This window comes from Anabas testudineus, chromosome 9, assembly GCF_900324465.2.
Source record: "Anabas testudineus chromosome 9, fAnaTes1.2, whole genome shotgun sequence".
Taxonomy (NCBI): domain Eukaryota; kingdom Metazoa; phylum Chordata; class Actinopteri; order Anabantiformes; family Anabantidae; genus Anabas; species Anabas testudineus.
In genome coordinates, this window is record NC_046618.1 from 8,347,284 (window position 1) to 8,364,441 (window position 17,158).

The 17,158-nt window shown below is 38.9% G+C and overlaps 1 protein-coding gene across 1 annotated transcript; it reads left to right on the top strand.

Moving 5' to 3' along the window:
- Positions 1-8,951: 8,951 nt before the first annotated feature.
- On the top strand, positions 8,952-16,719 carry ube2d4 (ubiquitin-conjugating enzyme E2D 4 (putative)). Its single transcript, XM_026343779.2, has 7 exons — positions 8,952-9,222; positions 10,450-10,513; positions 10,607-10,638; positions 10,726-10,803; positions 13,276-13,381; positions 13,787-13,880; positions 14,005-16,719. The coding sequence occupies exons 1-7, from the start codon at positions 9,199-9,201 to the stop codon at positions 14,048-14,050; spliced, it is 444 nt and encodes a 147-aa protein (XP_026199564.1). The 5' UTR covers positions 8,952-9,198; the 3' UTR covers positions 14,051-16,719.
- Positions 16,720-17,158: the final 439 nt, after the last annotated feature.

Consider the following 17,158-nt stretch of genomic DNA (forward strand, 5'->3'; position numbering starts at 1 on the left):
ATCATTCTAATTACAAGAAGACAAATGCACTCTTTATTTAGCTGTCTAAATATGGAAATGTTTTACAGTTTATGGGAAAAACAGGCACGGTGAACAATGCCAACAGGTCCTCGTGTACACTATTTGCTCTGTACAGCTCTGTAACAACCATAATTGTCCACACAGCCTGAGTCAGACTCTTTCCAGATGCTGCATCCAGGTTTTATTGATCCAGTTAACTTTATCACTCGCAAGGTCAAAGAATTCAACTGTCTGTATTTTCTCAGCTGAGGAAGCACTGCACTGCTCCTCTGAGGACCGGAGATTCTTTCCTGTGATGTAAACTCTGTGCAAGTGAGAGGCTGTTGACTTTATTTAATATGTCCGCCAGATTTTTATGAGCATTACGCAAATGAAATGGTTTGCATTATGCGTGAACCATACATTCCGCCGAGGCATGCACGGCTGCCGACAGCTGGAAGTAACTTGAGCCCCTTGGTCACTTATCAGCTTTGGCATCCCTGCCATTTCCCATAGCCATCTTCAAGCCAGAAGAATCCAGCCATTGTGTTCATCTCTGTGGACCCTGTGTTAACTCAGCAGTGCCTCGCTGATTGTTGCAGAGATATTAAAGAAAATGGTAGATTTGTCTTAGTCCATATAACCCTGTCTTGTGACATCCAAGCTCTTCCACGCTGTGTGTGTGTTTGTGTGTGTTTGTGTGTTCATTGTTGGGTTTCTACTAGCTGCAGTTGTAGAGAGCAGCTGCACCTGCCCTGTATGTCAACAACAGGGTCTGGAGCAGACACTCAAGAAGAGAGGTGGCTTTCACACCACTGGTCTCGCTGAAGCTGCTTGCTTTCCAAAGACAACAATGACCACGCTGCTCAGTTGCGTCGCAAAGCTTTTAGGCTCTATAGGCTCGGCGCCTGGTCTGTGTGGCCTCGAGATTATCTCTCGACTGAGCCCTCTACATACAAGCTTATTGGACTTCCTCACGTCCCCTTGTTTTCGTGTCTCTAGTTTCCAGGATGCTTTTTGACTGTCTGTTTTACACATAGAGACAGGATCCCCCATGAGGGTTGTTAGGAGGTTACAGGGGGGTAGTAAAGGGGTCAGGGAGAAACTGTCAGTCTATTTCCTTTCTCTGGCCTTGGGAAACTGCACCACAAATCTTTTGCATATTTTTAGCGTCCTTGCTGTTTTTCGTCTGTGCGTATCCACAGGAGAAGATAAAGTTATTCCCAGTCCATTAGGACTTCGATTTTTCACATGGATTGGTTATTATTAGTTTTGCCTTTTGGTTCCTTTAAAAAATCTCTTCAGCTATAGAATGACCACGGTTAGCACACTGTCAGAATAAGTCAGGTCTGGAAACCATTATCTTTATATGCTGGAGCGTAAATCTTTTTTCCATAGAGTTACTGCACAGACCTCTGCTGGTGGCGGCCTCATACTGGAATGGCTACAGCTGGTCAGCTGTTTTTGTGCTATGTATGTGTGTGTGCACATGTGTTAATCATGAGTGATGAAGGTTGCTGTGATGAAAAAATACTGTAGGTATAATGTATTTTTCAAAATATATTTTAAGTTCTCTGAATCTCTACAGTACACCTTTACTTGAATTGCATTAGTAGGAGCCTGATAACTGCTATGTCCAACATAAGTGCTGCTTATGAGGCAACTAGGATTCAAATTATATAATTATCTAATTATTATTATTATATAATTTGTTACAGTTATGTAAACTTGGAATAAACATTTGTTCTTGCTTCCAGGCTCTAAGAGAACAAACGTTATGTGCGGAAAGTACAGATGCATTTTCTTGGTACTTTGAATGATGTTAGTAATGCACAGGGTAAAATAGGTGCCACGTCTCGCTGATAGTATATTGATGTGCTTGCAGTGTACTCTTCAGAGGAACTGAGTCATGTTGATCAACTGCATCTGAACTCTTAAGACCTGAAAATTGATATGGTTCTCGAGGCAGTGCAAAAAAAAAAAAAAAAGAAGAAAGAAATGTTATGAGATTGGTAGTATAATTAGCAAAACCTAGTTCCTCCTTCTTTGGCAAACTTTGCATCAAGGTCATGGAAGGTACTGAGTGATCACATTCAGGTTTTACAAACCTGCCGGGCAGTTGTGCTCATTTACATTCAGACTGCAAATTTACAGACAATCACCTGAATGGTGCCACAGCCCGGATAATATTGCTCACAGATATGTTTTACCTGTTGCACCACATTTCTTCCTCTGTTATCTCTAGGTACATCAGCACCTCTGTCTGTCTGCAGCACATTCCTACTTGTGTGTATGACAAGCTGCTCGTGTCTGTGGTGAAATTAAAAAAAAGCCACCGTATGTGTATTAAGTAAGTGCAACATAACTAAACCGCTGTACATGTCGCTCTGTAGTTTCCATCATATTTAAACCACCTAGGTTCTTAGGTTCTTATCATTCTTTCTATTCTGGCAAGAGTCACTATTTGTGCCGCTCATCTGTTTCAACATCATACAGTAAGCGCTGCTAGCACATTGTGTTTTCCTAAATAGACTGTGGTGAGAAGAGACAATGAAGTTGTGAGAAAAAGAGCTACTGTAAAAAAAAAAAAAAAAAGAAAAGCCTGCGAGTGAAGTAAACCACCTTGAAGCTATACAGTACAGTGCATATAAACAGAAAGCATGCTTAACCAGACTGTTCTTGCTTTCTAATTCCACACTACAATTATCACTCAGTGAATAGGAAGGTACATGCCAGTAAAAATAAGTAATATCTGTTCTTGCTTTGGCCCACCTCTCTATAATGCTCGATTTTGCAGCTGCACTGCGCTGTGGAAAACAAACAGTGCAGTGCAGCTGGGCTCCTCAAGACAGCGAAAGGGGAATTTTAATCCCCCCCTTTTTTTTTTGGCACCGGTCAGATTTATTTGGTCATAAAGAAAGGAAAAGCACCCCGCCATATGAGAAGGATTGGCAAGTGAGAACGCAAATTAGACCAGAACCCCAGTTGCAGACTTAGAAACACAACAGGCCAGGAAATTACTCCCCAATAGGTCAAAGTGTTCAAAACACGGAGAGGTCTAATTAACTCAGATAGTGACACATTTCTGGGATACCGAGAGCTCAGATCAGCCAGTCATACCTACAGAGAACACTAAGAACCAGCTCAACGTGCAGCGGTGCAGATTTTTACACTGATAGAATTCACAGTAACAGTTTTATCACCGTGAGGCTCAGAAGCACTCCAGCCAAAGGCTAACCTACACGTGCCTCTCATCCATTCCCTGCAGAGTGCTCTGCAAACAAACTATCCAGAGAGTCTCAAACCTTTTCCAGCTGTCACGTTCCCGATCCAGCATAATACTCCTAACCTGATATGACAGGGCAAGATGAGGTGAGGGTCAGGCCTCAAGGAAGATTCATAACATGTAACTCAAACTATGAGTATTATATTCATAATGGCCTGTGGTTGAATGGCCATGTGCCACACCTATTGTCTCTCATGTTACTTTTATTAAGTTCTCGTCTTTCTTCAGACACGACATATCTTCACAGATATGTGGTAACAAGGCCAAGGAGATTTATTCAGGTACTTTTACTTGAGTGGTTCCATTTTATGTTACATAAATATATTGTAACTGTACTACATGATGGTTCAGAAGGCAAAACATACAACTTACAAAATGTTTCACATTGTTAGAGATTAAACCCATAGTGGGATTTTTATTTTATTCAATTTGAAATGTACCAAATGGGACATATCTGATAAAATATTTTCTGTGCATAAAAATAAACAAATCAGCTACTGGGTAGATTCAAGATAAATGGCTTTTTCTGTTGCAGATGTGCCATGCAGCAGTAAAAATGATAAAAATGCAATGCAACAAGCATCTGGAATATTGTTCAATGCTGCTGTTAGCTTAGCTCCATAAAAGAGATATATGTTTCCCTGTGAATGTCTAGATAATAGCATGCCTGCTCATCCCATTCACCCAGAACACTGAGGCACACACAGCACAGACTGCAGGTCTAAAGCTCTTCCTTTCAAGTAAGATGAAAAATATTTATTAAAAAATAAACTTAAACTTGTAAATGAATCCTGTCTAACATAAAAGCCCAACATGTTTTAAACCATAGCCACTGCTGTCAGTCAGTACATTGTCTCCAGGGAGGTACAACAAGTTTCTATTATGGCAGCATGGAGTCTGCGTTTAACTACAACATAAATGTCTGCTGTTCTGAGATGATATTTAATCATGCTGCAAAAACAGCATTTATATGGCTGTTTATGCCCTGTTCTGTTTAAAAGGTCACCGCAATCAGAAGCATATATCTGCTCTATAGTCTGAGTCAGTGTTTAAGCGTCATTTGTGGTTAAAGTATAACATTTGTGTGGTGAAACTGGTACAATACAACCACTCCTTTCTTGGCTGTGCTTTCTTTTAATGATATGCCTTACTCTTTGGTAGCTGCTTAGATTGAATTTCCTATTTTTGTACAGGAAAGCCTGTGGACTGCATCTTCCAATATAGATATGCAAAGAACTCACTCTAGGAACAGAGCTCTATCTATATGCTCTATAGGCAATTAGGATGTTCAATAAAAAATAGTTGGTCAGAGCATTATCCTGATTTAATTTCCTGAAACTCTTAATAATCACTGGGATTTTAAAGAAAGATGATGTAATGAGGGTGGGGGAAAAAAAGAAGCAATTCTAATGTTTCTAATAAATAATGGGATGAGGGGTGGGGGTTGTGTAGCTCTTTATCATGCCTCACCATCCAACCTCTTACCTCCCCTTTTGGGCCTTTAGGAGCATCCTGTGACCCCTGACCTCCTGGACAATAGAGGCCAGGACGTTTCCCAGTGAGCAGCGATGGAACCAACAACAGGAACATGAGGGGTGCTCCTGGGAAACAAACTGTTTATTGTGCAGCAGGATAGACAGCCCCCCATGTCCCAGTCACTTACTTTCACACACACTAGCTACACACCTCTGCACAGTAAAATCCTGTCAAACAACAGGTGGCTGCTTTAATACCTCTGATGCAGCTGAACAGTTATGTTCATACCTCCAATATCTTCTCAAGAAAATGTGTAATCTGTGTGTGTGCGTGTGTGTGTGTGTGTGTGTGTATGTGTGTATGTGTGTATATGTGTGGTTGAAACAACGAATTTCCATTTCCCTTAACTCACAATATATTGTCAAATCTAGCAACTAAAAAGGAACATTTTACTTGCTTCATTATTATTCGAGACATTAATCCACTGCCTTTTACATGTGTAGGACACCGTTTGCAGAAAACATTGTTTTACTTGCGTTTTCTCTAACTTCTGCACTGCTTCAAGCTGCAGATGATAAGTTTATATTTAGTCAGACTTTCTATTTGATAACAGAACCAGGCCGTTTGTTGGTGCTGCCGCTGCCTGTCTGTTTCAGAGGAAATCCCTTCTTTGTCTCCCAAGGAAGCTCAGCAAACTGGGAAAACCTGAATTTGTCATCATAAGTCAAACAGCTGGAACACATTTGATTACTTAGAGTCACCACTAGATGAATTAGTCAACACTCCAGACTAGTTATTACCTAGGCTCCGGAGACTACTCATTGCAAGAGCAGCACAATAAAACAGGTTCCAGAGCTGTCAATCACTGTGCCAGAATTGTGGTGCAACACAGAGACACAGAGGGCTCGGGGGACTGCTTTTTAAGTGTTTAACCCCAAAGGATTACTGGTTCTTTATGACTATATGTGTGGTTTGTGTGTGTGCTCCACATGATGCACATATTATGAGGGTGGATCAGAGGTGACAGACAGGGGACTGGATCTGATCTCGTTCTTATTTCTCTCATCGGAGAGACATTAAATCATGATCATCAGAGAAGAATTTTAAAATAGCCCATAAATCAATTTCATGATCAATCCATGACTAATGCTTGCTTTTATACTAACAGCTATATTCAGTGACACTGTTTTAATCCAAACGTGGATAGTAAAGTATGTTTGGACAAGACATTTACAAAAGTGTAGCTTGCATGACTGGTTTTATTTTATCTTTATTCTTTTAGTACATTCAGTACATTGTCCAATGTCTACATTTCTCAATTAAGATATTGCACAAAAAACACAGGATAGGCTCTAAATGCATCATGCTTTAATTTAAACAGCCTGAAATTAGATGCTTTTATACAACAATAACAGCACTTTAAAATTCTTCAAAATGAGTTTCTGCAATTGTTCATAATTCTCGATGAACGTCAAAATGAGTATGAAAAATATGTTATTTGGTAAACAAGTCACTTTCAAGGTTTGATCTGTGAATAGGAATTATATTTGTGCCTGGAGCCCTGCTTGTATATAAGACATCCCGTAACTACCTATGCAATTACGCCAATAAAACCTGAGTTCTCTACGGCCACAGAAGGGGGTTAGCAAGGCATATGATGCCATTTAATGAGCATTTCCGTGTAGCTGTAAATGTTAATATGAGTGCATGATGTAAACCTTGTAAGCAAAAAAATAAATAAATAAAAGTCATATATCTACTTGTTATATTCAAAACAAAAGTTACAAAATGCTCGTATAACAGACTTTTAGTTATTGATCCAAGTTGTGAAACTAATAGTGATACTGACAAAAGCAAAAGGAAGATTTGAGGAATAATTCTAGGTCAAAGGCCAGCTTAACACTGACAAGCAAAATCAAATCACAGCTGAGGAAATGAGCCATGAAACACTGATTGCTCCGTGCATAATGACCCTTTTTTCCAGTTGCTTAGCTCAAGAATTATTTGATTGTGCAGAGTGCTGACTTCACTGCAAACATGAGCACTGCTTGCACATATTGCCTAAGTGTATAATCAAATCAAGACCATTGATACAAGGAGTGAACAAATATCTCTTAGTACTGTATGTGGGAACAATGGATCTTTGTTACTCAGGAGAGCCCTCAGAAAGCTAATACACTGAGCGAAGGTAGAACACCTCTGGGGACTGTGAGCCCAGCTTGTGCTCTGCATTAATTGGTTGTGCTTTTATTGGATAATTTGGACATTAGCAAAGACCCATTTAAGTTAATTTTGAAAATGACAGTGAGCATATGTGCTTTGTTATAGCAACCATGGGAAAAGTGCCATTGAGAGGAATATACTGAAGCTCAGACACAGCTTTAACATAATTGCCATAATAAGTGGATTGCTTTCTGTTATACAATGGAACAACTACTAATAGAGATTCATGTGCCCCTAAAGACAGATCACTGGAGTCTACTGTGTTCATGGTTTCAAATAACAGCACTATAGGCTATATTCCTCATGAGACAGGTCAACTAAGCCCCTACCTCCACCCATATCATCCCTGTTCTGACATGTTCACACCTTGGCTCACACATTGGAACTTGGGGCACCAGTCCTGTAACTAAAACCTCAACTTCTGGGTATAGGTGGGAAATTCCCTATACAGGTCAGTGATACCGTATGTTGCTTTATAGAAAAAAGGCATTTTTGGCTTATTGCTTTGAAAGTTTACGAGGAAGTATGCTCATCATCACTGAAGGGTTGCTAGTGTCTCTGTAAACCCTATAGGTTTAAAGTACACAGTAGCAAGCGAATCAATGTGATTTGAGATTTCAGAGGAAACTACAGTAGGGTCACTGTGGGAGACTATGTGAACTAAAGCTTCAAGCCAACAAAGTGTGGGCTTGCCTGTGTCTGAAAACCTCATGCTGATAAATGGCCTCTCCAAGTAGACAAACTCAGAACACAAGGCCCCTGCTTCACAAGACCCAAACTGCTACCTCTGCTGCTGGCTGAATCTGATTACAGGCAGGCCCTGAGGACAGGCAGGTCATTGAGAGCACAGAGATGAGCAAACAATAAGATATTATCTGAAGGAATCTTCAGCTTTCCAAAGGAAAATGGTCCCTCTCAGTGTCACATTGACGATAGGATGCTCAACCTGACACTGAATCAGCCATTTAAGAAGAATGAACACTACTACCCATTCATACATACTCACTAAAATAATGAGAGCTCTTTTTTCACCCTTGTTTAAGACATATAAAGGGAAGCTCATGACGCTTTACAAGACAAGACTGTGCAGAAACTGGAGCATGCAGCTGACTCAGATGAATATGCCTTTACAATGATTGGGTACTGAATAAACAATTCTATAGTCTTTTTTCTTTATTCTGTTTGTATAAATAATACACACATTTGGGTTCATTGTACTACGCTGCTCTATTGTCATGTACTTTTGAACTTGAACAAATAGCTTACATTTGAAAGAAAAACGTTACATTGATAAACTGACTCTGAACATGCAATATTGCATTTGATTAAGGTTACTTTAAATATTGCAAAAACATACATGTGTTCTTGCCATGTCCCCGTTCTGTGTATTTTTGCTCTTTTCAAATAGTGACATCTTGTGGACACCTGGCCTCAATTATTGCACTGAAGACAGACACAGACTGCACATAGACTTAAACTTTAAGCCATGCATTACTCTGTTGTTAAAACACTGCTTTCCTATCTTTGTTAGTGGGGACGGTGTTTGTATTGATCAAGTGAAGATTAAATCAGGCTGCTTTAAGACACTTAAAAAATGGGATATACTAATTAATGAGGGAGACTTTGGAGTAGTAATCAGAGTGACCAGCCAAAATATAGGTAGGCATCCATAAATGTATTTAGTATGGGAAGCACTGGATTAGACTGTATCCTGATCAAATGTCATTTAGATAACAAAATAGTAGCTGAAATTGATACAAATAAATAATAATTGTATTTATCGGATCTAATAATGAAAGTCGTGTAATATTTGTGGATTCTTTTGTGGATATTTCTAACTGTTAGAATAAATAGACTGAATAAAATAAACTGCACGTTGAACTAATCTAGGATGTGATTAAATTACAGCCATGGAAGTTGTACGGGATTCACGGCTTGGAAGGAAGTCTCGCGAGATTTTCAAAAACTGGCAGACACCAAGAGTAAGAGGGCTGTAGAGGAGAGGTAGCAGTCTAAAGAAAGATCGAGATTTAACTTACAGTTTGCAACAGAAGCTTATTATAAACCAAAAGCCCCTAGCTTGTTATATTTCAGACCTTAGTTCCTGATTATTCGCAAAGTGAGACTTGGAAGTACGCGGCCAAAGAAGCCAAATTGTATGTGTGAAGCGCTAACTGTTAGCTGACAGGCTACCTAGTATAGCCATTGGAGAAATGGCGTTGAAAAGAATTCAGAAGGTGAGTGTATGTTTCTTTCAAGTGCCTGGCATATCTTCTAGTTCACATATTTATCTGAGTGCGGCTCCCCTTTGTGAAAATAACTACAGCGTGTAGCCTTTTTCTGTAGCTCGACCTAGCCTTACTTGCTTTTTGTGCTCTGTTTTTAAAATAATTCTCAGACAAAGACGAGCTAACCACTGAGTGGTGGCCCTGTTGGTGCACTGCTAAACCAACACTGGTCACCAACAACCACTTAAACAGCAAACAGCGCCGTTATTATAACAGCTAACCTTTTGTTTGTGTCTTACATCTGGTATTTTTTTTAAAGGGAAAGTTAAACGGGGCTAACATTGCTAATCTAAACAAGTCATTTACCAGCACAGCACTAAGCTAGCAGTTAGCTAGCGAATGTTAGCATGTATTTTGGTCCTTGGATTGATTGGCTGACATGTACACGATTTGCTAAAGTTACTAAATGATTAGTTTGCCGGTTGTCTTTATTGTCAGTGCTCACTAAGAGAGTGGCTGAGGATGTGTTTAGTCGCTGAATGACAGCTGCTTGCTGGCTGCCAAAATTGAACCCTAGTGTCAGTGTTGCCATATATGGCATGGCAAATGGGGCACTGGAGCAGGCCACGGTGTATTTATATAACATAGATAGGCTTCCTTTCAGGACATGTTAAATAACGGGTTTAGTTTCCATGTTACCATCTGTTGTTTCGCATTGTCATCTGTCATAAAGAGTACGAAATGGGATTTAACTATGTTGTCAGTGTCTACATAAATTCATTTTTGATCAAGTAAACCTAATTTAACTTCATTTATTTCTGTAGAATCAAATCTGCTATGATGTACAACAGTTTTGAATCATGGCTGTAAAGGGTACATGGCTACTACTGAAAAGGCTCGTACTAATTACTCCCTGTCTCAAATTTGGAGTCGAGTCCCCACATCAAGTCACATAAAGCCAAACAATACATTGATTAAGCTGGAATAAAAATCAATGAGGCAGGTCTGAGCTATACCTCAGTCCCATAGGAAATAATTCCAGAATAAATATAATCTAGTCATCATTCAATATCTTGACAGATCATCAGTAGGCCAATGCATTAGCATAGTGTGCCCGGATTTGCTTACTATGACTTATTTTGTAAATTTTAAATTTAAGTCATTCACTTTATGTCACTTCATATCACTTCATTGCAAAAGACCAGTAAACTTCTTATAATCTTATCTTTTGTTTAGGAATTGTCAGACCTGCAAAGGGACCCACCTGCTCAGTGCTCTGCTGGACCAGTTGGGGATGATTGTAAGTTTAAATTGCTGCATTAATGTCACAGTAGAATATGGCATTCTGTGTGAGGAGGAGTTGCATTTAAGTAAATCTTTTTTTTCCCCTCAGTATTTCATTGGCAGGCAACAATAATGGGTCCGGTAAGTGTCACTGTATTTTGAATATGCATCAAAGATGATTAAATTGCTGTAAACACACTTATCTTGTTTGTATCCATCTTTCACTAGAGTGACAGCCCATATCAGAGTGGAGTGTTCTTCCTCACCATACACTTCCCAACAGACTACCCCTTCAAACCACCCAAAGTGAGTAAGGGTCTCCTTTTTACACTGAAATCTTGCTAAAGCTACATAGATGAGAAGGTACCTTTGCCCATACACACTGAACTTTAAAAAGTCATCATAAAGGCGCTCCACTGTTCATTTTGCACTAGCACCCCAGCTTTAGAGGGGCGTCCTATATCATGTATAAGACACATGTTGGATATACATCACTTTCAAAACATTAATGGTGGATGAACCACGATGTGCTTTTGGTAGTTTTGCACATTTAAGATTTGGACTTAAATACAGTTGATGTGTGTCAAGTACAACATGAGCATAATGGTTCATGGTCACAGATTCAGTTTTACTGCAGCAATGTGCGGGTTTATGAGAAGCAGCTGGAGAAACACTACGCAAATTGAGATTTAGACTGCTGCAGCTCACATGTAGGAAGGAATTATTAATAATGCAGAACTGGTTGAGCAGTGTCACCAAAAAAATGACCATCTTCTGCTGCTGCCTTCATCCAACCTCTTGCACATCGTAGCAGTCCCCTTTTGAGTATCTCCAAAACACATTCCTCAAATGATGCCAAATGTAACTGTAATCATTAACACGCTGAACACAATGTATAAAAACTGCTCTTGAGTTTGAATCTTGTTGTAAATATTGTTTCTCCTCCAATGGGAGGAGAAACAACCCCAGCAGCTGGTGTCACAATAAAATGTCACCAATATTTCACACCTTTTCACCCCAGCAACTGACACCGTCTTGGGCCTTTTACACAGACAGTGGTGTGAACTCTTCTCATCTCTGACTCGACCTTTTGAGGCAGATTAAATGAGGGTCCATATGCCCCCCCACTGTTTTGGTGCCTTTTAAACAGAACGAGGTGGCGTATTGGCACTGTAAACCCATCTTGAATGTGTAGTGTAAAAGATGCTAATGAGGCTTCACCAGATCTTCTTCTTATCTTACTTAAACTCATGTTTATCTATTTTACTGTGGTAAGGTTGCAGTGCATATTACAGGTTAAAAACCACTGAGACTCTATGTAGAAAACTGATGTAGCTAAAAATATATCTAAACATGCACTGCATTAACAGTTGGAGCTGTTTTTGTAAGCAAGTTGTAAAATTGCCTCAAAAAAGACTGACCGTCTGTCATATACGGTAAGGGAGAGCAGCCAAATTAGTGATAGTTTAACAATAGCAAATATGCATTAGACATACAGTATTTATACTATGTAATACATACTTTTAACGTACCATAGTCTTAGACTAATGAGCCTGCTATGCATCAAATAGACTTGTAAAAGGTAAGAACAAGTAGAATTTATGTCAGTTATGGAAATTAAGTTGCGGATTGATTAGAAACAGTTTCCAGCATCAATTTGTATTACAGGAACAATATGTAATAGATTTACTATACTAAATAATAAATTGACCACTATAGGTCATTAGGCATTTAAAAACAAAAAGCATTTTCCAATATTTTGAATTTGAACTGCAGTACCACGTCTAACCGCTTGGTGTCAGTCCTACAAATTGTTCCTATAACAACAACGGCCCTGAGGCTGTTGTCACAGTAGTATTGTAATCTTTGCTATCACATATCAGCATATACAAAAAGTAGCATTAATACTTGCTCATAACAGAAACTAATGCACAAGCATCAACTTGTCAGTTGTCTCCTATTATCGATCAACAATCTACATGTTTATCTGAGGGGAGAGGGAGAGAGGCATATTTAAAGATAAAGGACAGTAGTAGTTATATTGAGGGCTAAAATATTATTACTATTTTTATGTTTTGCAGTATAATTATAATAAAAACATGGGTAATACTTTGGTGTTCAGCAAGCATCTGAACCCAGGTTCATATTTATGTCCAGCTGGATCTGTGGTGGGGGAACAGTTTGATAAGCTGGTGCAGTGACTGATAATGGTTAGGCTGTCCTTAGGCTGACCAGTATAAATGGCCAGGAACATAAATTGCCACATTGTGTAAAATTGGCAACATGCAGGACCATGGTTTTCGTTAGACTGACAACACTAAAGTCTCTCCTCACTGCAGGCATGAAAATAAACTAGCTTTGTTCCTTCTTCATTTAAGTAAGGTTGAATATATAGCTGGAGTTTTTGCAACATACACAATAACTCGGCAAGCTGGCAAACACTGAAATACAAAGTAAAAATAGTGAAAAAAGACCAGTAAGATATATTCAAACTAATCAAACTCATTACATTATGATGGGACAAAGTGGGTCCCTTTTAAGACTAAATGTGACATGTTGTGGGGGGAAAAAGTAACTGTTATAAGTAGTACTCAAACGGTCTTTTTTTTTTTCATCTGAATTTTTGCCCTCATGTCTTGGGAAAACAAAACATTTACTTTTGAAATGAGAATTTCTAAGTAATATTAGGTATACATTTAGAAAAAATTGTGACCTGGAATTTGCACTTTAGAGATCTTCAGTGGAAAATTACAAAATTCTTTTCCTGTTTTGTCATAGGTTGCATTCACAACAAAAATTTACCACCCTAATATCAACAGCAATGGAAGTATTTGTCTGGATATACTGAGATCACAATGGTCACCTGCACTTACAGTTTCAAAAGGTAAGGGATAACACAAGAATTATAATTGTCTCTTGACCACTGCTAAAATTAGTTTCTAAATACAGCATTTCCATAGCTGTGATAGAGTCAAGGCATAATACTACCACTATGTGTATAATGTAATGTTGCCATACTGGTTCCTGGGCACCCTCAGACCACTAACTTTCAAGTGGTGATCATTTTTGATTCTGGTAGCCTTACTTCCTCATTCTGCTTTTGCTGCTCTTCTTTTTTGTGGCAGGTTTATGTCACACAAAACAGTAACACTGATGCATTCTCTTAATTCAATCTTTTCCAGAATGGCATCACTATGTATTATCTAGCCCTGGGTCAAATCTTGAGACTGACCTAATCACCTAACCACTGTCAATGTAGTCTTACACTTTTTGATTCATTCTTCCACAGTATTATTGTCTATCTGCTCTCTTCTTTGTGATCCAAACCCGGATGATCCACTGGTACCGGAGATCGCTCACACATACAAAGCCGACAGGGAAAAGTGAGTGTAAAATGAATGGATTTACCACATTTCTCAGCTTTGCTTGCTGTCATACTGGTTTGTTTTTTTGAGAGATAAAGTTCACCTGAAACCTTCTTTTTCTAAATTTGCATGTGTTTTACAGATACAACAAATTAGCGAGAGAATGGACACAGAAGTATGCAATGTGAGAACAGCAGGGAGAGGAAAATACAAATGCGAACAAAAGAAACACGTTTAATATGTAACTTGAGGCAAGTAAGAAACCGAGGGGAAAAACTAGACAACAGCCCATCTTTTGGAGAAAGAAGCGACACAATGAGGTACAGTGCCACCTGGCTTTCCATGTGCTGAGCTGCTACTATGTGCTGTCCCTCATGACTTGTATGGATCTGCTGAGCAGGACCTGATGGGCTCCTTAAAGCACTCCCATATGGAATACCGGAAACTCTTCACACCGCCACACTCAGACTTTAAACTGTTACTCCTGCTATTGTCTTTATCACTATCATTGTTGCTTTTCATCCACATCATATTCGCTGTCAATGAGTCATATCCTTGTGCTCCTCGGAAGCAAAATGTTTAATTAGTTAAGGAGATTGGCTCTCCCTTTATTTCAGAGGTACTGTCAGTGTCCCACTGGACGTCTCGTTATTACTGTATTTCCATGTATTTGGTGGCCTTTCTGTGTTATTATTATCAGATGGTATATGTGCAATTGAGGCAGAATGTTTCCTGTTCAACATGAAATGTTGTAGTGCCATTACCAGCATTTGATCTGTTGGCACACACTGTTTCTCCCCGAAACAATGTGAAAGATGCAAAGAAGGGTCGGTCATTTCAAAATGCAACAGTATTTAGTGGTTTTGAAGACACTGGAGAGCTGCTGTCAACATCTAGCCGGCCCTCCCCTCACTCTTGACGAGGGTCCATAGGGCAAATGTCAACATTCATTTTTCTCACACATGCTGTCATTGCCGTTATATCTTGTACAAGTAACAGTCCACGGCTGGTGTCCATAGTGCACAGAATACTACTGTTGTATGACTTGTTCCTTGTGTAGCTATAAACACAGCTACACCTTGGCATATGGCTTAGCTGTGTGCCACCTCCTCAGTACAGTTACTCAGGTATCTAGCAGATCATCAGCCTTTACATGCAGTGACTCGTGGAGCAAAATGTCCAGGACCCATATCACATGGCTTCTAAAAAATAGGTACTGATTTTTGTTAACTGTTTTGTTCACAATACAAAAAATAGCTTATGCTTCCTCAAGAGGCAAAATGATCAACAGATCAGCACTTTTTATGCATATACTCCCTGATGGCCTGTGTTGCATAAAAATAGGCTTTCTCAGAAGTGCTATCATTTTTGTCTTTTTTTTTTCTTCCCTTTTGTCCTTCTCCAGTTGTTTTTGTCTCTACTTCCATTTATTTTTGAACAACACTTGGATGTGAACAGCTTTTAAATTATGCTGTTAAACATGTACTTGCTGTTTTTCTAAAATGAAATGGCCTTTGGTTAGAACTGGTGTCATGTTTACTCGAAAGGGGAACTTAAACTTGACATTTTGCAGAACCTAGTAATTGTAAGTCATGTGCATCTAGTTACTTTAGGAGAATGAATACAGTAGTTTGCCATGATAAATTCACCTGGATTAAATATCAGGTGACGTGAAGTTTGTTCATGATCAGGTTTTTTTTTTTTTTTTTTTTTTTTTTTCGGCATTAAGAATCCACACAATGACAGTGAAAGGGTTTGTCTTGGTGATACATTTGTGACCTTTTGTATTGTATCTAGCTTTAGTTTTAGGCAGTTTTTTTCATCGATGTCACCAGAATTAAACATGATTGTGATGTGTCATAATGTAATATTAGTTTTATTAAAATCTATTGTGACTGTTGGATAGTTAGGAACTGCTATGATTAAAAACATAATGGCTCATAATGTGCTGATGCTGCCAATATAAAGGGAATTATCTAATGTGATGACGGGGAAGGGATTTTACTGTTGTGGCATTATTGAATGAATTCCTCCAGAAATGATTATAGTAAAGCATGGAAATTTTAGATGCTTGATTGTAGAATTAACACCATGGTTTAGCCACCAAATATAGATTTCTATCATTGCTGGCTGTTGTAGATACATTTTTCAAAACCAGTTTTCCCGAAATACAGTATATCCTGAAAGGTTTTGAAAATATATCTTCTAACTGCAGTGAAAGCACTTTTGCTGCCAGACCACAATTGAAAATGTCTCGTGTGTAATAGTTCTAGCTCAAACTTGTGTGCATTGTTGTTTGTTCATTTGGCTATTTATTTATTTGAAAGCTGAGTATCTTCCAACTGTGCGATGTGAATGCAGCCTCAATTCATCATACAAGTGATAACAAATTGACTTCCTCTGTCCAGTGTGCTCAGCAGAGTTTCAATAGGCAGCTCGGCATGCTTTGCACTCTGGAGAACCTTCTCACAGCCATTTGCCAGATATCAGGGATTTCGTTGTAATTCATCTGCCTAACACCTCTGACTAAAATTTTAGCCTTAACCCTCATTTTGTACATAAGAGAGAAGTGTCATAAACTGTAAATTTGCTATCAGGGCTGTCCCTTCGGCACCCCCCACCCCATTGGGTGATTCACTTCATCAGTAGACATGGAAACCTGCTTAAACAGTAACATATTTCTGTTGGCATTTAAAGCCTGGTTTTCTTTGAATCCAGGACCAGCCTTCGTGCATCTGAAAATTTGGAATATGTGTGCTTGAACTGCCACCATGAACATACACAAGTCCTTACATAGTCTACACAAGATAACTATTGACCCTGTCATAACATATGAATAAAGATCATCTTGGTTTACCTTTGTCTATTTATGTGTTATGTGTTTAGTTGTGGCAACAGTATGATCCAGAACCAGCCCAACATTAACTCTATTAAATTACAATCAATAGTAGTCCTAATAAAATTAGGAGTTCTTTCTAAACAAAAGAAAACGCATTTGTGTTGAGAAGATCTTTTGAATACACAAACTACAGGACACTTTGGTTTTCATCTAATGTTAAATACAATAAAAGGAGTCATCTGTCAAAACTTGCATTAAATGCATGGCGTTGAGCTTTTCCTCTACGGTGCGTTTGATTCACCAATCCCTCTTGCGAGGACTTTGCGGTGCGGACACATGAGCCTTGCACGGAGCGATCTTCCCTTTTATCTCACTTTCCTAAAATGGGAATTTGGTTCTTCTCAATGGTTATTCACAGACCGGACTGTGTTTATGCACTGCCTAGTGTATAATGTTT